Consider the following 27,574-nt stretch of genomic DNA (forward strand, 5'->3'; position numbering starts at 1 on the left):
AGACGTTGAAAATCAATACATAAGACATCTTGAAAATATCTAAAAGACATTTTAGCAATTTTAAGACGTTTTTAAGACAATATTATGTTGTCTGGATATAGTTATTATTGAGTAAAGAATTTTTCTTCTTTACTCAATGATAGTTATATATGTTGAAGAAAGGCCAGCAGGATTGGCCTTCTGACGATTAAGCTGGTGGGGATACATGTTTAAAACCTATCTCTTACGAATTCTCTCATTAATAATCGTTATATCTTCCTGAAAACAGTGTTCAAGAATGAAGTATTTAATATCAGGTTCGTTGTGTCTTTGTTTTGCTTATTGTTATTTTATACATTAATTGTGTAAAAAAAACACATACACGAATGTCCGTTTCAATGCAAAAATTTTTACTTGGTGATAAATTGTTTAACTTTTTAATTTTTTTTCATGATAATTTAGGAATTCTTCTCTATGCTATTGGTTTCTCATTAGCCGATGTAGAATCGGAATTTAAAAAAGCGAAAATTGAGCCTGATATTATAGATAAAGCACCAATCGAAAAGATCGAGGTATGTATTTGCTGAAAATATACAAATATTCGTAAAAAGTTAATTTTAAAGATTTTTAATTTTATTTTGCCGAGTTTTTCGTAATTTTTAAGTAGCTAAAACTTTTACTAATTGTTAAGTTTAATAATGCATTTTCACAACATTTATCTGAAAGATGAGATTTCCAGATTAAAATTTATATAACAACATTCAAAGGCAACAGGCAAGGAAAAATCTAAGAGGAATCGATGGCGATTGTATCGCAGAATTATTTAGCAAATGATTTTCCATTATTCAGGTAAAATACGGCGATAAGGTGGTCGATTTGGGAACCGAGCTGACACCAACTAAAACTCATGAGATACCTGAAATACATTATAAACACGAGGGCGGGGTTTTGTACACACTCGTTATGACAGGTGAGATTTGTATAAATCATTTGAATTATGTAATTGATTCTACAAATATGTTACGAATGCAAGTAAGTTTTTCCTCGATATTTGTGACGTATGTTTTCCGCTATATAAATCACGAGATAGTCAAATGCGCTATCCTCGACCAGTACAACTTTCACCGTCTCGGAAACCAGTTTTCTCTCTACGTCACTATTTCGCGATGCGCAGATTCTCTGGAATTTTAATTATCAAGTTAAGACTCGTGTAAATTTAATAACAATGCAAATATAAAAAATATAAAAATTTAGTAACAGCGAATATATATGTAATATTTTGAAATATTAAAAATAATTTCAATTTGATTAGTTTTAATATTATTTCTTATATGTAAGCATTTTTTTTTGTAAAATTTTGAATGTATTCTATGTCATAGATCCTGATGTGCCGAGGAGGGGAGGATACAACCGAGAATTCCGACACTGGCTCGTGGGTAATATACCAGAGGAAAATGTAGCTAAAGGCGAAATTCTGGCAGAATACGTCGGTCCTGCTCCGCCAAAAGATACTGGAAAACATCGCTACGTGTTTCTCGTTTACAAACAAAATCAGGGTGCTATTACCTTTGACGAAAGAAGATTGAGTACTTGGTGAATAAACGTTGTATCGCACTGCACATCGTATATGATTGGATATTTGATAATACATCTTCTATTTTCTCTGATTATAGGGATGGAAGTCAACGAAAGAGATTTTCCATCAAGAAGTTTGCAGAAAAATATAACTTGGAAGGTCCAATCGCTGGTAATTTTATGCTAGCGGAGTACGATGACAATGTGCCTCTCTATCATAAGCGTCTGAATCTTTAATCAAAAGACATATATGATATTAAGCTTTAGATAAATGCATATAAAAACTTAAATTTCATATATTACTTTAAATCTTGCTAATAATACTTTTAGAAAAAAAGTATTTCTTTACTATTTTTTAAGATTATATTATAAGAATAGCATATAAAATTTATGCCGTTGTTCAAAATGAAAAAAACATAAAACTATAATAAATTAATAATAGTTAATATGTATTTAATTTTCACAAAAAACGAAGTGCGCACGTTCTTTATAAATATATCATGTATCTTTTTCAAAATACAAGTTCATTCCTATGAAAGCATTATTAATGTTGCAGAAACAAAACATTTTACACTTATTAGTAGATAAAGCTATTTTTAATAAATTCTATCTATTTTCGTTGCATGTTGTTTTATTGTTATAAATATAAAAGGTACATGACATTCATTACGTTCGTATCCCCGAGGTCGTTACAAGACGTTAAAGCGCCTTTACGGGCGTATCACTAGTAATAGGTGTGAAACCTTAATTTTATGTTTATCATTATTGTTATGCTTATTCTCTACGATCCATTAATAAATACCTGCAGCTTTAACATTATACACATTGACTAGAATATGATGAGTGCATTTTGTGATCGAGATTATGATACTGATTCACTGCTTAGCGTTGCATCTCAAAAAGAACAGATAGAAGCTAATCGAGAAGCAGAGACGCTAATGTCATCATGGCAGAAATATAGAGTGTAGTTTTCTTGTCTCTATGTATCGCCTTGGTTTTACAATTTTACACTTTGAATGTTCGCTTGTATTTCCATCATAGAATTGGTGACATGGAAATTAAATACATTGTCCTATTCGATCTTGTCATATAGGCCTTTAGAATATTATGATAATATATATTTAAGTTTAATCAAACACATCTGTCTATCGTGTATTTTCGCATATCATCCTTTAAGATTATGAAAGATTACTCTTTCTTCGAGCGAGTACGCGTGTTCCGAGTAGCAATTCAAAACACGATAAATTGAGGAAACGCGATGTCTTATTACCAATGCTTTTATCACACTATTTTTATGAACAGCGTAATGCTGAGTAAGTAAATCTCCTCTTTATTTATTGATACATTATCAGTGCGCTTCGAATTTCGCTTCTTATCCGTGCAAAATCTATTTCTCGCCAATTCATCTGCAGCGATATAGTTTTTGTATCTTTACTGTTTTGCATCTATACGACAGATACGACTTAGCAGATTAATTAGCGAATTAAATATGCTGTAAAAAACCGTTTTCTTTCAGAATAGCACCAATTTGAACCATCGAATTCTATTTCGTCCGCTTCAATATTACGTCTCATCGCAACAAAACGTCCATGAATACTTGCATTCGCAGAAGAAACCTTCTATTTCAAACCTTCTATTCTGGCAGTGACAGCGGTCTTACAATCATGATTGACAACGACGGTAATATGTTCAGCACAATTCGAAATCGATTTGTGGAGTAATGAAGATTCTTTAACAATCTTCCTTATTATGTGTACAATCTTACCAAATATTCTTAAATATTCCGTAAGAACGTTGAATATATTGCTAGATTGCCGTGATAGACTTATCACCTTAGAAATCCGATAATTCAACTATAGCTTTTCGTATTACAAATTTGCAATACGTTGTATAATAGAACCAATCAAAGTTGGCAATTTTAAGTCTTCATGGCAAAACTAGATCTGGATATACAGATATATTCCAGCAAAGCTGATGATCCCGTACATCTCCCCAACCGCCGTTGCCCTTGCGGAGTTTCGTCTTCTTCGCTGTTCCAGCAATCGTCAACGTTAATTGCGAAGGAAACAGATGATTGCGCGCTGCCTTCAAAACATTTTGAACCTTCGCTATCACTGCTGTTGACTCGCAATTGTTCTTCTTATGATGCACTCCACTGTAAAGGCGAATACACATTTAATTAGAAACATTTTAATGCCGAAATTAAATGCTTGCAAACAATGTCCAATAATGATAACAGAAAAGTGTTATGCGGGTCGCAGAACAAGAATTAAAGCGATTGAATTTATGTTTGATGCAAAACAATGGGCTATTGTACTTGCCATTCTCCGATATGAAAGACTCTGGGAGCTCTCATCGTCATCGTGATCAATCCGGATTCAGTCCGAGGCGCTATCCCGGCGCCTCGACTAGGCGGTAGGCATGTTTGCGCGATATACTGCAGACTCCAGTCCCAGTTATAGTCGTCGTATGAGCAAAACTGCGCGGCACATTTTCGCAGTTTATTCCACGTAATGCGATTAAATGCCATGCCCATGTTATGTTTGCTGGATATCCATGGCGTCACTTCCGCCTGTCTCGACAGAACAAAGAAGATCAGACTATAATAATTTTGCAACTTTTCGCATTTTCTTATGTAATATACAATCTATTAGGAAAACTGATCAATACTACGCTATATCTACATTTAAAGCGATCAGTTGAGACAAAGTCAGAATTTCAATTGCAATATTTCTCAATATTTCAGTATTCAATTCAAGCTTGCCATTTATTTTTGCTCAAATCCACCATACTTTATGACTTTAGCATGCCAAACTTTGTACGTTTGGCGACATCCGGTCTGTTATATTATGACTTTGTATCATGTTTGTATGATGTTCGAAGCATGCACTACACTGTTTCGAAAGAAAAAGAAAATTTATCTACAAAGGAGATTCCACCTATGTTGTGTACTTGGCATGGACGTAAGATAACACGCTATATAATATTGAATGTCAAATCAATATTTGTCTATAAAGAATTCGAACAATGCTCTACTGTTTTTCTATAGAACAAGGAGAACTTCTTATTCTCTAACTCAATGTCAATTTGAATTAATACAATCGATCGCTACACAATGTGTCTTTTGAATTGATGCTGGTAGAAGCCGTGCAAAATTTGGTATATAAACTGATATATAAATCTGGTAACGTATAAACTTTACTAAAAGGATAACGAGCAAGATACTACTTGCGTTTTCGTAGAAATAACACGATGGGGCAAAGCAAGAAAAGAAAAGGAACTGTGCAAGAAAGTATGAAAGTATCTAAGGCGGCAGGCGGTTTTGTTGCTGTTATTCGGGCGGGATTCTCGAGAACCTTCTGATAATGATTGTAGAGACTAGGCAGGAGTTGAAAGGCCCACGCAGGTGCCGCTTGCATCGTGTTCGCGTTCTGATAGTAGGTGGAAGACACACCGCTACCGCCGATGTTGACGTTGCCGCCACCTCGGCCGCCACTTCCAATACTTTCGTTACCGGTACGGGGCGTGTTACCAGCGGCATTATTAATGCCGTCGCTACCACCGCCGTTGACGGTAGTGACAATACTGTCGCCGATCCTGTTGCCGATCTGCTGTCTCTGCATCAACGCCGATATCTCCTGCCGCTTTAATCCTCGAAGCAACTCTTTCTGCAGAGCGCTATCGACGCCGAGGAACTAACGTATCGGGCGTGCGTGAAACATCGATATAGACTAATGGTGAACATATGATACGTCGAATACGTTTAACATCGTAAACGTGTGCGGTGCGATAATTCGATTTTCTGCTTCGAGACTTCTGCGTGTCGGATTAATCAAAGAAAGAGATATACGTGTCAGTTAAAAGCGAAAAAGCGCGTTTTATCGATAACACGAGTGCTAATTTTGCCAGATATTGTTATATTACCAAGCGTTAGCAATAATATATTCGTGTGCCGGTGAAAAAATCATTATTTGCTTAACCATATATGATTAAAGACATAAGTGCGTAAATTATTAAACATCAGACCGTCTACGCATTGCCGATGCGATTGCCTAAAAATAAGTCTCTTGTTAACGTGTACCCGCCCGTATTCGTAGTCGTCATTTCTTGTGCATGGAACATCGCGTAAAGCAAAATTAAGATTGTACGAGAATACCAATATATATATATATATATATATAAAGAAGCTCTCTCACCTTACGACTAAAATCCGTAAAATAGTTGTACGTCTTTAAATATGTACCCAATGACAGAACATTGCATCTCTCGCAACTGAGCTTACACGTGCGCTCCATAAGTCTGAGCACATGTAAAAAATCTTCGGCGACGTAATGATCCTCCTCAAGGAAGAGGACCATTCCGCTGTGATTTCTCGTTGCCGACAAATGTTCGAACACCCTAGTCGCTTTCCACCACCAGTGATGCTTCGTCTGTGTAAATTTAGCTTCCCTATAGTGGCCGTACAAATCCGGATGTTTGGCATTGGTGCATTTTAAGTTTAAGGCCCTGTCAAGAAGAGCGCAAAATACAATTAATTTCGCTCAAAAGAAACCACTGGGGCGATACATTATAAATAATGAAGCAATATTTGACTCACTGTTCTTTGTGAATATTTCGCGGACAGTCGTTGGGTCCTTCGCCAGGAAATGTATGAGGATGAGTCTGTATACTGTGTGGATAGAAGATCTGCATGACCCGACAAAAATCGACGCTCTGTACGAGATAGTTGATATCCGGATGCCAGATGTCGTGGCTAAATACAAGAAGAGCCTGCTCGATATCCTTAGCCTGCGCAAGCGAGACGATAAGGTGTCGTAGATAAGTGAGCCGCGTATGCACTTGGATGACTATAATCGGTGCGTCGCTGGCCAACGGTCCAAACGCCTCCTCATTATACACTTTTTGCTCCGCATTCGCTCGTTCAATCTTGCGCCGGATTTCCGCGATCTCCAGTTCCGTGAGTGCACCTGAACTAGCATTCGTCAAGCTTGTAGACGAGTTACGTCCCTCTTTTAAAAATCTGAAATTTCAAGATGTTATCTTGTAGCAGAATATAAAGTTATTATCGACATGATTATTACTTATTAATTAAGGCTGCAATCTGTTCTAGAAACATGAAAAATTGATGATTTTTAGAAATTTTTTAAAAAATATTAAAAAATTGATCTTTTTTTGATGTTCTGTACATGTTTTTATTGACGGTTGAATAGTACATCAATATTTTTAAATCTATTTAAACATCATCATATGTAAAAAAATCAATTTTATATACTACTACAAATTATATATACACAAAAAAATTAATACATTCTATATACCAATTAAGTTCACAAAAAAATATTTTAATGATAATATCTTGAGTATTATGTTATGAATGAGATAATAACAACATTTGCAAGAATGACAGTTCTATAAAACTTGCGATATTACCTATGCAATTCTTGAGGTACGAGAGAATAAAGCGTCTCATTCGGTGACGATTGCCCGGAATCATCCTTCGTTAAACTGATCACATGAAGCTGAATCCAGAGAAACGTAGCCAGGAAGACAAACATGAGAGTCCTCAATAGAATCCTCAATAGAATCCTGCGACCTGATCTTGACCCTCTGATGATCGCCGTTCCTAAATATATCAACCGTTAAATATGCAATGTGATTTCGATATTTTATTCTCTTAAGTGATATGAGCGATATTCTTTTTCTCGAAAGTAATGCAAGTTTAAAGGATTTTTTACTAACATAATAAAAAATGAATTTTTCATATATAGGCGTGAGAATTTTATCGAAAAATTTTATTACAGCTAAGATTTATTTTAATTCAAAAAATAAAAAAAAAAAAAATTATTACCAATTTTTCGCGTAATGTCAAGCTGGAACCTCATATCTTCCGATTCTATCACTCTATCCCTTATGTTTTATAATGTGCGATGATGTGCTATCACTAAATTTACCTCCCGAATTTTTCCTGCTGTATAATATACAGCCGGGATACTGCTTCGGAAAACCTTGTGTGGTTGAGTCGTGACCTTTTCCTGCGCATAGAAATAATTAATGTTAAATAAATGTATGCACGAAAGCAAACTAACTTTCTTCTTAGTTTTTCCTCTCAGATTGCAACATTTTTATCTTATAAAATGTTATGTGAAGAAAATGAGCAAATATAGAGAATTTTTTAAATTTAAATTTTTAAGAAAGAATACCTTTTACATTACATCCAACACATTCATGTTGTAAAAATTAGACAAAAAAAGAATTATTATCTCCTCTCTTAAAAAATTTTAAGCTACTTTTATATAATTATAGAGAATCAAAGAAAATTCACTTTAAATATATTTAAAAAATATTTAACACAGACATATATATTTAAAAATATTTTAAAATTGTATACTTAAATTTTCTCTTTTGTATTATATGAAAACTATATATTTGAAAAAAATGTTAAAAAAATTGAATCTTCTCTACACAGGCAAGAAATATTCTTTTTTATATATTTATTTCTCAAAAACGTTAATTTCTGTTTGTTTTTTCGGGAAAATGGAGCATAAGACTTACGTTTAACATTTCAATCATGCTTATTTTAAAAGCTACAAGTCACTTGAATTAAATATATATGATGCATGTGTAGTCGTAATGTCATATATGTATATAATTACGTAAAAGTTGTGTGCGATTGATGCTTTAGATATATCTATTCGATGAATACGCCACGAGAGATATCACGACAATGGGGCGGACTGTGATAATAACGTTTGTAAATTTTACGCAACAAAAACCCCGCGCGTAAAATTTGTCGTGCAAACGCGAATTTGCATTCATTGAATATTTGATTGACAAAAATAAACGGTCACATCGCCTGGAGCCGGCGACACGTATTGTATAAAACAATATATATTGAGTGGTAATGGAATTACGTTGAATAAACGAAAAATAGTAAATCGCGCCGCAAAATATTTAACAAACGCAAACGTGTCGCGTTTATATAACGAATTTTATGTAACAAACTGCGATGCATTATAATATATACACCCTATTGTCACGAGATTATTTCATTCTGCATAACGAGACACGTGCGTTGCACTGGTTCGACAAACGTTGGACGACTGGATCGGAATTGTAGCTTCGAGTCGCCTTTGTATAGGAGGATTCACGTTAAAACGTGTTACAAGCTATTTTCTAAAAAAGCATTGACATAAAAAATGCTTTTCTTAGGAAATTCATTTCAGGGTTCGTTTGAAGCCCTTTATAAGATACGATTACCGAACTCTCCAGAGGGGACATGGAGCAACCTATTTCAATTCTTTAGATAAAGCCGTAAGTTTTTTCTTTTCTCTTACATAAAACAATTCTTCGCATTATTCTACACATAAAAGTATCAAGGTGAGCCCATTGAAAGGCGAGATAAATATTTCACGTGACATTTCATTTACCTACGACTTTCAAGAAAATGCCGGATTTACACTATCAGACCTTAGAGGATCTGATAGCGTTAGATATTTTGCCAATAGATAATTTTAGAAAAAAAAAAGAGACATTATAACTCAAATATTTTTTTTTTTTTTGAAATCATAAATGTATTACTTCCACATACAAAAAATTTGCCTTCTAAGATATTATTATAAAATAAAAAATATCGATACAATATAACATAATAATTGTAATATAAAAAATACTACAATAATTGTTTTTTTTTTTCTTAAAAAAAAAGAAAAAACATACTACTTACTTTAAGGGTTCCTAAATTTTTCTTTAAGATTTATAATATAAAATTACGTTAAGTACTCTATTAACAATCGTATTACAAAATAAAAAAATATGAAGACTTTAAAAAAAAAGTAATGATTCACGCTTGAATAGAGCCTAGAAATTCTTTACTTAAGTTGAAATTCTAGAAATTCTTTTCTAAACCTGGAGATTGTGGGTTGAACTCGAAAGGGTAGTAACCCATGACAGTATCTCGTTTATCCCGTAAAGCCCCAAACGTTTAAAGCAAAAGAATTTTATCACTATGTTCATTTTTTCTCCGAGAAAAAAACAGCTTGCCACTTTTTACGTGAATCATATCTTATTTATTCTTATTTACAGCTTAGAAATCGTTTCGAGGCTAAACTGACCTTACATATCTATTCTTTCACTCACCTTTCATAGTGTCATTTCTAGGAGATGGTCCTGAAACAAAATTCGCACAAGTATTAGCGAATTGAGAAATTTACAAAAGTTGAAGTTACATATATTTACATATATATAAATATTTAAAAACATACGCGCACATATTTTTAAATTCAAGTAATACAAGTATATGAAATCGTAAAGTCAATCGACAGAAGAAAGTAATTTCTACTATTTTGAGAAATATTAAGGAAATGCGTTTTTTAACAAAAAGTACCGAAACAAAAGTTGTAGAAAATTAAATTATCTTTCAAATGAGATCAAAATTATTGAAGTACGTTTTATAGGTTTTGAGATAACCAGTTGTACAAAAAATCCTGTATTTGTCCAAGAAATTACAGGTTATATGCATTCAAACTTTCTCTAAGTTTAATAACGCATATCTCTCGATAAAATTTTCGAAATATCTTAGTAGCCTTATTGGATTGAGCTTTATCGCTATGAAAGTGCTTCGACACAATTAATTGCATGTGACGTATTCTTAAAACGTGTTTAAATAAAAAAACTAAATTCTATTACAGTTTTTTAACACCGTAGTTTAATTATTACTGCGCCAATATAGTAATAACACCGTTCGTTACTTGATTAATTATTAGCTATTAGAAGAATATATGTGAACGAGTATCGCCAAATTATTATATCGCACAAGTATTATTTATCGTCGACTGACGCGAAACTTAACAGAGATGTCTATTACTGATAAGAGACATGTCTCATGTGAGGTCTTATCGAGTATGCATCTTTCGATATGTATGCATATCAATCTGCTAGTGCGGAGTGCAAAATCGCGCGCTTACATAAAGAGTTTTTATAGACAATGTTATTTCACTTGAGATTACAGATCGAAAATAAATGCGCAGCTTTCGCATGTCGGAATACTTATGATAATGTATGATTCAAGGCCGTTGTTTTCAAAACGGAATCATGATAATCATGTAACCATGATTGAGATATAACTTCGTATAACAATTATATTTTTTACACATCACATGTAAGTTATTTCTTTCCGACTTTTTATTAGAAAAAATATTCAATCAAGAGAATTTAACATGAAAAATATTCAATTCTGTAGAAAGTTCGCGTGCTGCATTTTGAGGAGTCTTTTGTCAGAAAATCAAAAAAATTGTGATTTTTTTTTCAAAAAAAATCACAATTTTTTGATTTTCTCCTAATAATTTCTCTTAATTTCTCCTAATAAAATTTATATAAATAATCTGAGAGAGGTAATCCTTCAAATAACTGCAAAAATATATACGTATATTTATATATAAACATAATTAATAAATTAACTATACGATGCTCCATCTGAGAGCAACAATGTAACGTCTTTTGTCTAAGCATGTAATATAAAGTAAAGAATTAAAATATGATGCAACTGTAAGATCGAGCTAAAAAAAATTATCACATCAAATGAGATCTAACAATTCTTCGATATTTCACAATATTTGTCCCCGATCAACTGATTTATTAATACTGACAAATCGAATCTACAGATGACACATCCAACGACATTAAAATTAATTTACATTTGCTTATGTACATATGTATATACATACATGAGAATGAATGTCTGATGAATCTGACCTGACCGGCGTGACACAATTGATAGAAAGATTCGAGATCTCGCGTGGAAAAGAGTTGGCAGAATGACGCGGAAGACACGTTACGGATACTTTCAGCTTTCACGTACAAATTCCATGCGCTACCTCCCTCCAATTTAGTCGTTATATTTATCGCGACGATAATAAAAAGCTTGCAGCTACGTGCAAGATATCGGTCGCTGCTCGTTACGTGCACGTCTCGAATTACGTTTGGCGTATCTTCGATCGGCCTCACTTCTCTGGCAGATGTTCAACGAACTCTCTTCTCGAGATCTGTTCGACCCCTATTCTCGAAAAACTACTCATGATTCTATTCAGATACGGTTTGACATTTCAATCGCTTAAATGAAAAGCGGCTTAAAAAGACCCAATTTCCGTTAGATAATTCTGTTAGAATCGATATAACCGCGTCAACTAAATGACATTATCGCGTCAATATTTACACGATATATATGGGATGTCCTAGACTTACCGAGCTTCTACCATCTCTTAGCTTCTACATATGTAAATATAAAAGCGTTGTTTATAAACATGTTAAACAAATTTTTACGAACCTATAAATTCACACGTCTGACGCATCGCTTTTGTTCAATTTAAAGACTATTGTCACATCGTAATTTCACGATGAGGTCGAACAGAAATAATCAAGTTGCTTCAAGTCACGATTATTAGTTTTATTAAATTCACCTTTTCCTCTCGGCAGCGAGAAAAAATAACCAAAACCTGATTAAAATGAAAAATGTTGTTTTATCGCGAATATTGGTATTTATTTATTTGTATTGCAAGCATTATAGATATAATGCTATCGGTAAAATGATATAGCTATCTTACTGTTGCTTGACTTGAATATACAAATAATATTATCAATTATTATTACCTCAGTGAAGAAGAATGATGCACCGTCTGGCCCTTCATTGTCACGAAATCTGAAACACACAGACAGACACGCAACACAGATATAGCAAGCGAGAAACGTGCATCCACGTGGTGTGTATTTATAAACAAAAAAGGCATATATTTTTAAAACTATATTTTTAGAAAAATTTAATATCAATTAATGAGAATAACATATATTTTTCAAGAAATAATAAAGCAGTAATTTTTTTATATCTACGTACATATATACAACTACTTTTGATCCCTTACTGATCTTTTTTATTCGAGATAAAAGTTCCATACAATTTATTAATTTTAGAATCATAAATATTTAAAGTTTAATAAATGTTTACTGTATCTCTCGATTATCGTAGACTTACTTATTGAAATTCAAAGCAAGCGAAACAGATGAAAAGCTTATTTTATTATATATAATATTAAATACTCAATTAATTCATTTAAAAAGCTAAATAAATATATGACATAAGAAAGCGTTACATATACATCCTTGAAAGCATAAAAAAGATTAACTATTGGTTTTATCGTTGCAATTAAAGTTTATATGATGTCTGTAAAGAGGTAGTAAAAATACACATCAATGTCATACATTACACTTGAAAGGATAGCAGTAGGTATGAATATATATCATATGACACGACTGGATGTGAAATTAAGACTACGTTATGCAAATGTATATATATATATAAGCTACTCTTATATGATATCGATTCAATATTGTTCCGCTTAAATGAGTCTTTAGATAACAGCCTTTATAAACACCGTATCTATATGTAACATGTATATCAATACTAGGTTTCTAAGTAAATTTGATTGTCATATTCATATTCATATTGTAATCACGATCGTAAAGTGCTCAAAAAATTTATTTTTAGTATTTTAATATCATGATATCTTGTCCATATAGTTCTGTCACCTGTCATGTTATCTTATGTGGAAAAAAAGAAAATATACAAATAATTGAAAATCACTTTATAGTATATGTATATACATATACGTGATAAATCTTTTTAGATGATGTAATTAATTATTTGAATTTCTTTTTCGCATATTGCAACATAAAATAATTTTGCTAAAAAACCTTATTATATTTTCCAGTAAAAATGTATATTTATTGCCTTATGAATATACAAATGAGTTATGACTCAATATTTTAAGTAAGACTTCTGTTATCTTGTACTTTTCATTCTTATCACATGTAATACAAATTGTTATACAAAATGTTATACAAAAATTTTACTAAAAAGTAGAAGTTTCTTAATTTTATACTATTTCTTTTCCTACAAAAATTATTCTATAAAATATTTATATTTATATAAAAATAAAATATATGGATTTTTTCCAGTGTTTCCTTTTATTTATCTTACTTTTTGATAAAGATTTTTAGAATCACATGATGTAAAATATTCATTTTGCCTACTATGAGATGCAGTATTCAGTGCTCACTACCGTGGAATAAAACCATAGACACAATCGGATTGGAAAATAGAGATTGATACAAGCTTGTCTTTCATTTCCTTATAATTATTGAGGCGTACGGTACATCGAACTCGATATTCCCAGATCAATGAGTTTAATTGAACGTCTCTTTCATTCAACTCAAGTGGACTTTAATGATATTTGAATACAAAACTCAATTATACACTACGTATACAATGTGATAAAAAATTAAAAATTTATTATGAGAAAATAAAAGAGAATAGAATTTCAATGTAAGAAAAAAAATCAATTCTATAAAAAAATAGATATTCATCAAATATTTAAAAAAAAAAGGATAGAGAGACTGTACTTTCTCACACATAAATCGCCCTCAATTTTCATTTCTCATTGTACACGAATTAATTATGTAAACACGCGATATGTATAGTAATATGATGGTGAACATACCATTAAGCGTTAATGTAGAAACAAAACGTTGAAAGCAGCCGCTGGAAATTTGGATCCCTTTATTCGCGAGTGCATGCCTCGCTCTAGCGCTTTTGACGAGTGCACCGTCTATTTCTGTGTTTCTCGGAGAGAAGATGCTATACTTGTTATCGCGCCGCGCATGGCGTTGCTACCATTGGTCGCCGCTGAATAATGCATCGGATCGTCATATGTACGCATATCGGTGAGGTACATATGTATCCTTTACTCGTGCGTATACACACATACGAACGGGAAGGGAGTAGATGGGTGGTTCACCGATATGTCGCTACTTCTATTATGCAAAATATCCGTGTGCATATACATGTATGTACATTGTGTGTGTGTGTACGTTATACCTCAGTCTAGATATTACCGCAGTGTCCCTGAATATCGATTCGCTTAGTATGAGTAAGCGTATGCAACAATTTTTTTACAATCCCACGTTCTCTTATAATCGCCTTAATCATTTCCGCGTTCGAGATTACGTATTACACGACAAAGTACAACGCCAATGAGACACGCTAGAAGCGCATCTTATGTAAAAATATTTATTCCAATAAAAACTAGATTGCACAATATGTTATCGTTATATATCGAACACTCACGTGGCGTAAAACAGATTCACTTTATCATTCTATTTGACAGAATTGTGTCACGATTGACTATAAGCATTTCATGATTGCTTCAATTATTATCTCGTTCAATTTGTATGCATAATTATATTAAATTTTCCATAAACTTGATAACTCTGGAAACCAAATTTTTTTTTGCATATTTGACAAGCATATTTTACTTTAGACCTCGATTTTATCTCGAGAATTTTTACCTTTCACTTCTCATGGTTCACTTCTCGAGTCTATCAGAAAAATTTCCCTTTTTATTCTAATCTCATTCATAATCATAAAATTCCAAAAGAGTTTACGTAATATGTTTCCGCATACAGTCAATGTTTCAGACGTTTAGTAAAGATTTAATTAACTTACCCAATATTATTAGAATCTATATATCAGACAAAAAATTTTTATATAAACAAAGACTTTAAAAAATCAAGCGCGGCAAAATATTATTATATTTGACCTCAAAAATATAATTTATTCATTATAGATATAAAATAATCCTAACTACATAAAAAAATAAAATAAATTCAAAGTATGCGCACATTTCAAGATTTTAGGATTTTAAAACTAAGCTTTAATTAGTATTTTTTCATTAATTATGCATTTTCCATTTATTAATATTTGATTTATTAATATATTTTTTAAAGAAGATAGAATATCTGAATAATGTCAACGAAAAATTAATTACCATTATTAAATTAATTCCTTTTCTTCTTCAAATCTAAAAAAATTGTTTGAATTCTAAAGAAAATATAGGTAAGAAATTAACAACGTAAACGATAGATGTATTTACCACCATCGCATCCGAAAAGTGCTACGACACTAACAATAAATAAAAAAATCGTCGCACGTTTCAGTTCAAGATATTTCCAAGATATTACGCGTATATGCACTCGCATACATGAATCATAGTAGACGAAATTGTACATGTGATTCGCATTCAAATTCGCTTTCAACGAAACGCTATTTCTATATATCTTAACTGCTAGTGTGTTGAGCCATGAAATTTTCTTCGCTACCAAAATGACACTCGCATCGATATTTTTGTCAAACAATTTCGAAATTTGAAACATTGAAAAAAAATGGATTTTTATAAAATTTGGGAAGCTAAATGGTTAATGAAATTACATTTTTAATTTAGGTGGAATTTATTTATTAAGAGAATTTTAATTTTACTTTTGATAAAGAAATACGATAAAAAATTGAAAACATACAAAAAATAACGATCTCCCTTGCTTTTTTTTTTCTCTTATTATTTATTCTTGAAAGGGGACAAGGTACCGTGTACAATCATTATCTTTTATTACACGCTACCGTTCGTTCCTTACACTGTGACTGAAAGTCTCGACTTAATGGAATTCCTGACAGTTTCTTCCACGGCCGGACATGGCTAGTTTATATTACCTATAAACCACGTGCGATCGTCAGATAATGAATCACTAAAATGGATCATGTATAACACATTATATATATGGCAGTTATATATAGAGTTCCATAAAATATTCACTGAAAGTCCATTTATATAAATAATAGATTTCTTGATAAATTTCAAACAATTTTTCATTATCAAAAATATCAAGGGAGATCGTTATTTTTTGTATGTTTTCAATTTTTTATCGTATTTCTTTATCAAAAGTAAAATTAAAATTCTCTTAATAAATAAATTCCACCTAAATTAAAAATGTAATTTCATTAACCATTTAGCTTCCCAAATTTTATAAAAATCCATTTTTTTTTCAATGTTTCAAATTTCGAAATTTATTAATGCCTCGATATTTTGTTAAAGAAACATTATCCCTAATTTGATTATAGAATCTGTTAATAAAAGATCCGATGGCTTTATATCCTATATGTATGATACATAATGTGCATATTATGTGAAATCATAATATTGCCATATACATGCTTCATAAAACTTTATTTAAGTTTGGATCTTTTTGTTTAATATAAAAATATTTAGCTTTATACCGTTATTTTTAAATAACACTGTTTGAAAATTAAAATCAAATATTTTCTTTAGGATACATATTTTTCTCATTAAAAGTGATTGTCATTAATTATTCAAAATGTTCGTATAATACTAGTTAAAAGTATACACTTTTGAAATTATTAGAGCAATAAAATGTGTTTTTATTTGTTCATCAAAATTTAATTATTTTTAGTCTATACAAATTTTATAATCAATTATTCAAAACTTCATAAATAAGTATTTAATTGCATATGTATATATGTATGTAATATTTAAAAAAAACCATATCAGATCAAAGTCTGGATAACATTTTATTCAAAAGAATGGGCTATTAGAGAGAAGGAATAATCGATGTTAATCGAAATAATTTTATTAAAGTTCGAAGTCGAAATGTATTCGCATAGTGAAAACTGTCACTAGTATTATTTCATGAATTATTATCACTTCGCTGCAAAAACCTCATAGGAAACCGGTATAACGGCAAGGCCATATACAAAACCAGCATCGTGTTTTTTTCAGCCGGACTCACAGTGTGAAGATCGACGCAAATAAATAATTAACTCCAATCTCATGGGACCGGAAACTGCGTGTACGCTGCGGTTAACGGCGCAATGAGATTGCGGTATTAGCGATACCGCGTGAGAGAACGATCGACGCGCGTAAATAATAAAACACGTATCGGTTCGCTCTGTCCTTATCAAGTGCATATAGTTTTTCGCATATTCTGCAATTCTCGGAAAGAGCTGATATTTGTACGTCTCGAGAGCATGCAAATCGAAAAGCGCCGGATGCGTTAATAAATAATCGCAAATAAAGATATCGGAATAACAAGAAATTATTCATAATAAAGGAAGCATGCTCTAATGTTGTAATTATATACAGTGTAACCAGAAAATTGCAATATAGTGTCTTGTAAGATCAAATTTCTATAATGCGTGTATAATATCATTATTTATGATGTAAAAAAAAAATTATTACTAGACAACGCGGTAATTGTGATTATTTTTTGACAAAAATTAATTTCTTTGTATGAGAGAAAATTATGAAAATAGAGAGAGAGAAAGAGAGAGTGATAAAGAGGAAAGGAAAATGTAACATATATTTTATATCATATTTGTTGCAATATATAATTGCATTTTGCCGATATTAAAATCGTACTCTTAAACTGCGAAATAATCACATAGAATGTAGAGGCACAATATCTTTTAGCATTTATTGATAAGTGAAGCAGTTTATACTTCGCTGCAGCATCGGGATGTTGGATAACGATGCGACACAATGCGGAACTACGTATAAAGTATTCACTAATAGATATATGTATATATGTATATATAGATATATGTGCCCGAACACCTTTCGAAAATAGTATACCGTCAAAGTATTTAAATTTCATTAAATTTAAATACCAATTTTTAAATACTAATGTTTGAATAATTAAGTTTTCAGTTCTATAATTCTCTATATATTTTAATAAGTTTTTTTGCTAAAAACTAAATTCAAATGTAAGATTGCTGTGCTCTCCCTTAAGCTCAATTTTTCAAAGCTTTCTACTATTAATATCATTCACAGTTCTACAATCTTTGATCAACGATAAACTTTACGTTCTCATTAATAAAACATTTTAATTTCCATAACAATTTGTGTTTGTCAAGTACGTTTACTACTATAAACAGCTATAATTAGTAACATATAAATGAACATCGTCTACATTCTCTAACAAGATGTTAATTTAAATACGATGTTGAAAGAAGTGTTACAGAAGTGTTAAAAATGTAAAGTGTTAATGAATGTTAACGAAACAATTCTCACTCAAATTTCGTCTATTAGCGTTTTACCAAACACCTGTTATACATTTATGTACGATAAAACTTTTGTGGTCGATCACAAAAAGCACCCAAGAAACTTATTGCGTAAAACAGATATATGACTTTGCCATTCGACAAACCAAATGCTCTTACATATTCCGATATATACTTGTTTCTACGAATAGCGATTCATGAATATGCTCCAATTTTCAACGGTATAAATCATTGTTAATCGATCGCTCGTATGCGAAGAGTTGCGCAATAAATTTCTAGTTTCTCGCTCTGCTACTCGGCTTCTTCACTGTGTTACTCGTCGTCAAATATAAATCTAAAAATATTATAAACGCGCGCGCACCTTTGCTCGATCACGTTGGATGAACGCGTTTTAGCCAGTTTTTATCCGTTAAGTCTTGTTGCGCGAAACAATTTCTTACTTTACCATTTCTTTTTCATAATTTTCTAATTAAAATAATTTTTGTTCGTAAAGAAGAAGTGTTTCAGAAAAGTTTTCCGCTATTGCTCATTAAAGCTAGAAAAAAAGAATATAGCACAATTACCATATTTTTTCTTTGTTGTTTTTTCCTATATATAAAGTCTTTGATTAATTCAAAGCTACTTTTTTAGTTCGACATTGTTACTAGTGGCAAAAAAGTTTTAGAAAGATCTTTATTCTTACAGATTTTGATAACAGCTTGTTATATATAAGAAATTGACTTTTTTCTAATAAACTTAAATTGAGAATATAATTCATTATACACGCACACATAACACTTTAAATAATTTTTTAATGAAAAATCATTTTCTTTCCAAGATTAAAATTTCAAAGTTTAATCAAGTTTGAAATTTATATTCAATAAATCAATATCTCCCCTTTATATGTGATCATACCCTATTTTCTACCTTCAGGTAGAAACCAGACAAGGCTGACATAATAAACCTTGAGTATCTTCTTTTAACCTTTTTCCTTAGAATATAAAAAAAAACAAAGCATACTTTTAAGCTTCAAATCAAAAATATAATTAAATACAATAAGATAAATTCTTTTTTTACATTTTAAACGTTCTATAAATAAAGGTATTCGACTGTAATTAACTACATAATATATACTAAATAAAAGTTTGTCAAAATTAAATTCCAGTCGAGATTAAATCAATTTAAGATTTTGTTATCTATATATTCTTGAAGTTATTTTTATGATTGATATCTTAAACATTACATTTAAATTAATATTTTAAAAATGTTGAATATTATATATATACATACATATATATATATATATATATATATATATATATATATATATACACATGAAAATTGAAGATTTTTATATCTATATATATTTTTCATTAAAAAAATTCTTCCATATAGAAACATCTGTCAATAAAAGATCGCGCATATTAAGAGATGAACATTAATATGAATATTTCTCTACTGAATCATTCAGTAATATTAATCTTAATAAAAACTCTCTTGATAGATTTTAAATGCTTATTTATCTCTTCTCAGTTTTGTTTCCAATAAGACCAATAACAGATCAGCATTAAAATTAATCGATGTTGATCAAACCAAGTCAATGGTCAATTTGCGAATTGTAATGTCTCAACGTAATATAAATACGAGCCTTATCGAGAATTGAAAACGATATAACTTCAATGACTTTATTATCCGTGACACATAAACTATGTGGAGAAAATTTACAATACAAGTTACACGGAAAAAAAAGTTACGTGAAAAATATTTCTTACAACATTTATTGTAAAGCAGAATTATAACTATATTTATTACTATAAAAATTATAAATTATACATTTGTTTTATTACTTGTTAATGATTACGCATTTGTCTATGTCAAAATATTATTACTATTTATATTATTTATGTTCAAAATATTTCAATAATTATAATATTCCTTTATAAAATATAATACGCGTATAATATTAATGAATAAAAATATCACGCAATAATTTCTTTTATATGTCAATATGTATTCCACGTATTACAACAATTATATTGTATTTTTCATTATAATTTTTTCCCTGTATACAATACACGAATGAAGAATTCAAAAACCAGTTGTTTGTCGACGTTTATAAGAGTCAAATCACAATGTATACAAACATATTACTGGAGGTGACTGGCGCGTATCATAAAAATCTCGACGTACCGATTTCAATTCCCCGTATGTTACGAACACTCTTATCAGCGTTAGAGCAATATATCGATCGTCCGTTGCCTCGTACCGGACTGTAACATCCACGAGACACACTGTACAATACACAATACGACGTGGACGTCCTGCGATCTGCTCTCGTATATACTTTTGCTCGTATACACGCGCGATAAAATGCTACTTCCATTTTCGTATATCGAGAGATCGACTCTTCCATTTTCCCATATTGACCTGTAAACGAGGCCAGGATCGAACAAGCCGTCATATCGCTGTCAAAATTACGGTTGCCGGCGCATGCCGATTCTCTCGTTTCTCTCTCTTTCTCTCAATAGCATTGCATATGTATGTATAGGATCCTCTCTCTCTCTCTCTCTTTCTCATACTCTGATAGTTTCCACGTTATCAGTGTTAGACGTCGCGTATACTCTCTACGTTTGCAATACGAGATATGACAATTGCATTCAATATAACCATCGACTGCGAGTTAGAGACAATTATATTGAAAGATTCGCGCGAGGATTTGCGCGCGGTTCATGCCCTATATTAAGTGTCGAATTTAACTTTCGGATCCCCAGACTCAAATGTGACACGTTGGTCGTCGGTACCAACTCACACGGGAGGATTACATTTAAACACGTTGCATTTAGCAACGATTACAATATATCATGACCGTGCGAGACTCGCTTTTAACGTATAGTAAATAACAATCGCGAATTCTATCGATTAATAAGTATTTAAAGATATATACTTGCGCATTTAATGCCGTGAAATTGTCTAACATATTACTCGCACATGACATGCACGCATTCGATGTCGCTATCACCTGAAAATCATAGTCCGCCGCAATTATAGTCCCGTGTAATCAACAGTCCGCATTTAGATGCAATTCAATTGTCGGATCGTGAGAGATTTCATTCGCGATATGATAATACACGACCGTCCTCGTATTCAGTGTCATCATCGGTCAAGAGATTCGCATGGCCAACATTTAAAGATCCATATTCATGCAGTACATTTCTCGATAAACGCTCGACTCCTTCGTTTCTTCGATTTCGACATTTGTGTTTGTGACTCGCATTACGACGATTACACGCATTGCTATCAAACTAATCGTAAGACGATTACATGTGGAATTTATGTGCAGCTATCTGTTTACTTTAATTGTATTATCTGCACTTAAAATAAACTTGTTTTCCCTTAAGTGTACTTTCGTTTGATTTTAAATGTATTTTAATTACTATGTACGTAAAATATATGGATATAAAAAGGGCTCAATCATATTCAAAAAGAATATCAAGAGAGGGCAGAGACAACACGCGAAAATGCAAAAATGGGAACGGAAAAAAAATACGAAGAGCGTGCCGGATTTTCCACGAATCGATCGGAAGGACGTCGCACGCAGAGTTATTTCTCGAGCGTTTAATAATTATGCATGCGTACTTACATAGCGCGCTCGTTCCGTCCGGCACGGTGAGCTATGTTCCGGGCGCAGCTTCCGGGGAGGCCCTGTTTCCGGTGGCGGGTCGACGGGGCGGTCGTCGTCGTCCAGCGAGAAGGTACCGATGACAGGGAACGTCGCATCGGCCACATGCAGCAGCATCACCACCACCACCAACTACCACTCGCGAAGATTCCCTCTCGATAACGATTAACACGAGGAACGCCCGCGCGCTCGTTCCATTCGGCCGTTACCGGCCGTCACTCGCGGTACGCGAGCCATACGAGGCGCTCCCGTGAACCCACCCTTAACGACTGACGCTCTCCCTACCCTCGCCCGACGTGCGCATTCGCGCCGGCGGAGTGGGGGAAGCTGGTGGTGAGGCCGTCTCTCTCCCACTCTTCGCTCGTCCCGCGCTTGCGCAGAAATCGGGAGAGTGGGGAAAAGATCGACACTCTTGCCTCCCCCACTCCCATATCTCTCTCCATTTCTATACATATATTAATATATATAACAAAATTAATGTATTAATATGTAATATGTAATATATATATATATATATATATATATGTATATATATATGAATAATATTAATATGTATAATGTATAGAAGTCTGTGGTGTAACTTATTTCGCGCTCATGTTTCCCAGCTGCGACGATTGGCGGAGCAGTAACTAGAATAATCGAGCAAATTCATGCATATTGTCGACGAGAGTTGCCTCTCTTGACAATTTTATTTTACGGTAGTAACGCGACGTCGATAAGAGATGTTAGCGGCGCTAACTTGATTAAATTAAATTTAGTGCGCGCTAATATATTCGAAGTATTTAATTTCTTAAAAATCTCCTATTGTTGATGAATTCGTGTACTTTGAGTCGGTAAGAAAACTAGTATTTCATATTAAAAAAGTGTTTGATATTTGAAAAAAGGATATATAAAAAAAAGAAAAAAATAATTACGAGAAAAAATTGTGTGATTGATTAAATTCTAATTAAATGCTAATAATGAATAAGCTTTTCAATTCCATCATATTAAATAATTGCTTTATTACCGCGCGTTATAATTCTCTTTTTTATATTATTGGCATTGTAATCAATTTGTTAAAATTTACTGTTTATTTGTTGACGACGATTAAAATCAGATATAATAATAATTGAACTGTTTTTTAAATGTTTTAATTTTATTTTTTCTGTAATTTCATCAATAATGACGTTTGTGATGCTAGATATTCTTCAAAGATTTTATTTCTAAAAATACTAACTTGATATTTTTTTATTATTATGTTAAATTTTTTTTATGTTACTTTTTTATTTTATACAATACTGTAAAAAATGCATTTAGATCGCTACGGTGCCACCTACGAAATCTCCATCACATCACCAACTAAATAAGTAAAAAATCAATATTTTACCGCCATCAGTCGATATTTTACCCTAAGTAAATAGACTTTGAATTCTTAATAAAAATTTATCAAACTTACATTTATCATAATTATGTTGGCATAATATATTGCATTTATTTAAACAATCTTTTCTTCTCTCTCTAATTATATTTAATTCAAACATTTTTTTATTTTTATTTTGTATTATTAAATATTATTAAGAAATTTTTTAATAATAATTTAACTTTTATTTATTGTTGAATGCAATACGTGTCATCGTGTTATTTTTAAAATATAATCATAATTATTAAAACTTAATTAATAACCATCTTTTAATGTATATACGATAATATTTTAAATATTAATTGGCAAAATAATTTACAGTTCAGGATGGAACATCTTCAACTACTATTTTAGACTGCACTATTAGCGAAACAACATATGTACATATTTGAGTCATTCAGTTAGTAATTTATCATAGGAGACCTTCGTGTTCAAATTCTAATTCAAGTTATTGCTTGCTGAACAAATCACCCCCAGCAAATAATCCAGTTTTTATCCATCCATAGTTTAAACTATAACACAGTCCACTAAATAAACTACGTTCGATAATCAAATTTTATAGTAATACGAATTACATACATCGATATCTTATCATTCATCTTTTTTAATTATAAATATATTGACATATTATTAGTTTTCAAATTAAAAGATTAAAAATAAATAGAATCAATAAACAGATATTGAGAATGCAAAAAAAGTTAATCAAATATTTAAAAATGAGAAAAGAAATTCCAAGCGTAGTAAAATTCAAATAAAGATATATAATCAAGATACATAAATTTAATAGATTTAATAAACTTGATAAATTTATTATATCAAATTTCTTTTCCCGTTTTTAAATGACTTGTATCAACTACACTGATTTTTCCTTAAAAGTTCAAATACGATTTATCACTAAATATCATTCGATATTTCGTCAATATAAGAATAATAAAAATTAAAAAGTAACATTTATAAGAGAAAATTCAAATTAATATAGTGCAATGACCTTACGAGTTCAATCACATCCACGAGTCTCTTTTTTAATTCCACGCGAGAAGAACAAACCATGTCTAAAACCCATGTATAGAAAACCCATATTTAACGTAACTCTTTACGTTTGTACGTCCGAATAGAATTATATGTTGCATCGTCACGATATCGTAACTTTGAAACAAATGTCAAATTATTCATTCTTTAGCTCGATTATTCATTTGACCGCTGATGTTTTTGCGACCGAAATTGGCACGTACCGCGGAAAACTCTTTCCTTCGCGAAAGTTTATTTCGAGACTAATCATAAGGTACGCGCTTTGTCCGTGTATCTCCTCGCTCGAATCGCGCAGGTGCAAATCCTATAGACTTTTCGCAAATATAGATATCCTATATAGATGCCCGCGAGTTTTATCGGCGAGCGATCTTCCAGCGAAAAGAAAGACGCGCCGCCGTCTTGTCGCGATCCGATTTCGTTTCGACGTTGCTTCGAAATTCAATCTGCAATCAGAATGGTATCGGACAAATCGTTCACGAGTGTCATCCGGGCGAATGTCGCGTTGCTAAAATTATCCGGCGTGGTATCGTACAAGAATGGAAATATCCGGCAAACAAAATCACAAAACGTTCTCAGCGCGATTGCTTACGGTTGTCTGTTCGCGTACGCAATCTTATACACGTACGAATTCGCGTTGCATACCGTCTACCTCGATACTTGGATGGAGTCATTCACGATGATACTCTCTCTCGTGGGTGGACAGGCGCGATTCACACTCGTTCTTCTATTCCGTAGCAGGTTTCAGCGATTGCTAATGATTTGTGAGCAACTCTGGACGGCATTAAACGCGACCGAGAAAAGATGCGTGCGCGATTACGTGAAAGCAACGGGACGTCTGACTTATTATTATCTGTTTGGATGCGCCTTCACGATTTTCTTTTATGCCGTCGCGAGTCTTTTTATACACAACGATTCGTTGAACGCGACAACGAGAACCTTGCCGTACGCCTGTCCGATCCAGGTTCATCGGTCACCCTATTACGAAATAATGTACATTCTGCAATTGAGTAGCATGACCAACGTTGGTCTCACCTGCGTCGCTGCAGATACCCTCGGACCGGTGCTCATCTTGACGATTTGCGGCCATTTCAAGGTCCTCAATTCGCGACTCTTGTGCCTTAGCAATCGCGATCGAGTATATTCGGAAATCTCGTATTCAACGTCTCCGGAATCCCTCGAGATAACCCACGATATATCGAGAAATTGTGTGAAATCTGATCTTGAAGCCTGTGCACATTATCACCAAACGGTACTCGAGTATGTAAAAGAGAGAAGGCAGATAATTTTGCTAAAAATAATAAAAAGGGCAATTAAGTGTTAAATTTTTTTAAATGCCTTAAATTTTTCTTTTTACAAAAATAATTCGACTCCTTAAAAGTTTAACATGTTCGAATAGATTTTGCAATGAAGTTGAGAAACTTACCAATGGCATCTTTTTAACGCAGCTTCTCGGTAGTACGTACAACATTTCCCTTGTAGGATTTAAATTAGCGGGGGTAAGCAAATTCAAATTATCTTCTTTTTTACATATTATCAATCATTTTTTCTTACAATTTCGTAAATGAATTTTGCTTCAATGATCTGATTATGATTATGATTTCCGGTAGTTCTGAAACAAATCATATGTTTGAAGTGAGTTAAAAAATTCTTGAAAATTTTTGTAAATTTTTTTCATATTAACACTTAAAACGTAGCAATCTTAAAATTTAATTAATAACACAGAAAAAACATATGTTTAATGCAGATAATGTAAAAGCGAGTATAAAGTATAAAGCAAAGTATAAAAGCTCTTTCATCTTTTAAAATCCTTCAAGAATGTTGATGTTATTCATTATTATTTCATCATGATTAATTATGAAAACGCGAAGAAAAAAATAAGTTAATTTGTATATTCTAGATAAATAGAAAGAAATTTCAGAAATTTTTTTATTGTGTAACGATTACAGGATGATCCCGATAAATTTAAATATACATCTCAATTGTCAATTGCAATAATTCAATTGTTTTTATGTAACTGGCCAGCGGACGTTCTTCTTACCGAGGTATGTAGCTACATTGTATAATAATTCGAATTTAAAACATCAAAAATGTAATTCGAAAAAATAATAAAAAATGCGGTACAAATGCCGATGTTCAAAATCGATTACAAAATTAATTTACAATATAAGAATATTTCTTTCTTCATCGTTTAATCTTTTTTTAATTTTTTTAAATTATTTTCAAAATTAAAAACTGATACAGAATATTTTAGAGAATCTAATAGAATTTTTCTTTTCCTCTTTTATCGGCGTATTTTGTTAGAACTAAATACAATACAGCTACAGGAATATAAAAAAAAACACATTACGTGAAAATGTTATTATGACCCGAAGATGAAAAATACGCATTTCTTTTCGCGAATATAAAAAGAAATTATAATACACGTGCATCATGTCATAATACACTTTCCTAACATCTTTTTAACATTTATATTTATATTTTATTTTTTATTTTATTTTGAAGCTTAAAATAATATGGCTAAATTATGTTTCAGAGCCAAGACGTAGCGAAAGCGACGTACTTTACCTCGTGGTATCGCTTTCCGTACCAGCTAAAAAGATCTCTAAATATTATCATGATGAGAGCTCAGAAACCAGCGCAGTTGACTGCTGGATATATCGTACCGTTGTCCTTGCCAACCTTTGCATCTGTACGTACATATTTACATTATATTTACAAAAATGTGTCTTATCTATTAATCACGATTCTTTCACCAGTGATTAGACATTATATTTTAGATGGTATCATCCGCAGCATCCTTCTTCACCATGATACGCAGTATGAATTGATTTTATCGATGACGTTAGATCGAGGTGTTTTGCGTAGAAAATCTATGAGATTGTGTTAATATTTATACGATTATTATGATATTAAAATTTGTATACATGACTCGAACGAGTAAATGAAAGTTATAAAAAAAATCGTAATGCAATCTTTTTAT

At 31.9% G+C, this 27,574-nt stretch overlaps 3 protein-coding genes and 1 long non-coding RNA gene across 9 annotated transcripts in view; 2 read left to right on the forward strand and 2 right to left on the reverse strand.

Annotated features, from left to right (window-relative positions):
* Positions 1–189: 189 nt before the first annotated feature.
* On the forward strand, positions 190–2,000 carry LOC126857409 (protein D2-like). The gene is made up of 5 exons (XM_050606800.1): positions 190–296; positions 442–551; positions 829–949; positions 1,359–1,572; positions 1,653–2,000. Exons 1-5 carry the CDS (start codon positions 278–280, stop codon positions 1,789–1,791), a joined length of 603 nt encoding a protein of 200 aa, XP_050462757.1. The 5' UTR covers positions 190–277; the 3' UTR covers positions 1,792–2,000.
* Positions 2,001–2,167: 167 nt separating this feature from the next.
* On the reverse strand, positions 2,168–22,423 carry LOC126857407 (alpha-1,6-mannosyl-glycoprotein 2-beta-N-acetylglucosaminyltransferase). 6 transcript variants are annotated; one of them, XM_050606794.1, is made up of 10 exons: positions 22,128–22,423; positions 12,199–12,247; positions 9,691–9,720; positions 7,506–7,586; positions 6,985–7,177; positions 6,152–6,574; positions 5,751–6,060; positions 4,911–5,249; positions 3,876–4,126; positions 2,168–3,709 (listed from the first exon to the last, which is right to left on the reverse strand). In XM_050606794.1, exons 3-10 carry the CDS (start codon positions 9,695–9,697, stop codon positions 3,481–3,483), a joined length of 1,833 nt encoding a protein of 610 aa, XP_050462751.1. In that variant the 5' UTR covers positions 9,698–9,720; positions 12,199–12,247; positions 22,128–22,423; the 3' UTR covers positions 2,168–3,480. The 6 variants fall into 6 exon arrangements, with proteins under 6 accessions (XP_050462751.1, XP_050462752.1, XP_050462754.1 ...); XM_050606795.1 differs by lacking the exon at positions 22,128–22,423 and adding an exon at positions 14,103–14,286; XM_050606797.1 differs by lacking the exon at positions 12,199–12,247.
* Positions 22,424–24,311: 1,888 nt separating this feature from the next.
* On the forward strand, positions 24,312–27,422 carry LOC126857413 (odorant receptor 49b-like). The gene is made up of 5 exons (XM_050606813.1): positions 24,312–25,851; positions 25,991–26,090; positions 26,541–26,636; positions 27,128–27,283; positions 27,372–27,422. The coding sequence occupies exons 1-5, from the start codon at positions 24,935–24,937 to the stop codon at positions 27,420–27,422; spliced, it is 1,320 nt and encodes a 439-aa protein (XP_050462770.1). The 5' UTR covers positions 24,312–24,934.
* LOC126857414 (uncharacterized) overlaps positions 25,773–27,574 on the reverse strand; it is a 30,289-nt gene continuing 28,487 nt past the window's right edge. The window contains exons 9-11 of the long non-coding RNA XR_007688494.1: positions 27,155–27,281; positions 26,018–26,203; positions 25,773–25,882 (exon numbers count right to left, since the gene is read on the reverse strand). This is a non-coding gene — a long non-coding RNA (uncharacterized LOC126857414). The remainder of the gene's footprint in view (positions 25,883–26,017; positions 26,204–27,154; positions 27,282–27,574) is intronic.

The sequence above is a fragment of the Cataglyphis hispanica genome, chromosome 21 (genome assembly GCF_021464435.1).
Source record: "Cataglyphis hispanica isolate Lineage 1 chromosome 21, ULB_Chis1_1.0, whole genome shotgun sequence".
NCBI classification, from domain to species: Eukaryota; Metazoa; Arthropoda; class Insecta; order Hymenoptera; family Formicidae; genus Cataglyphis; species Cataglyphis hispanica.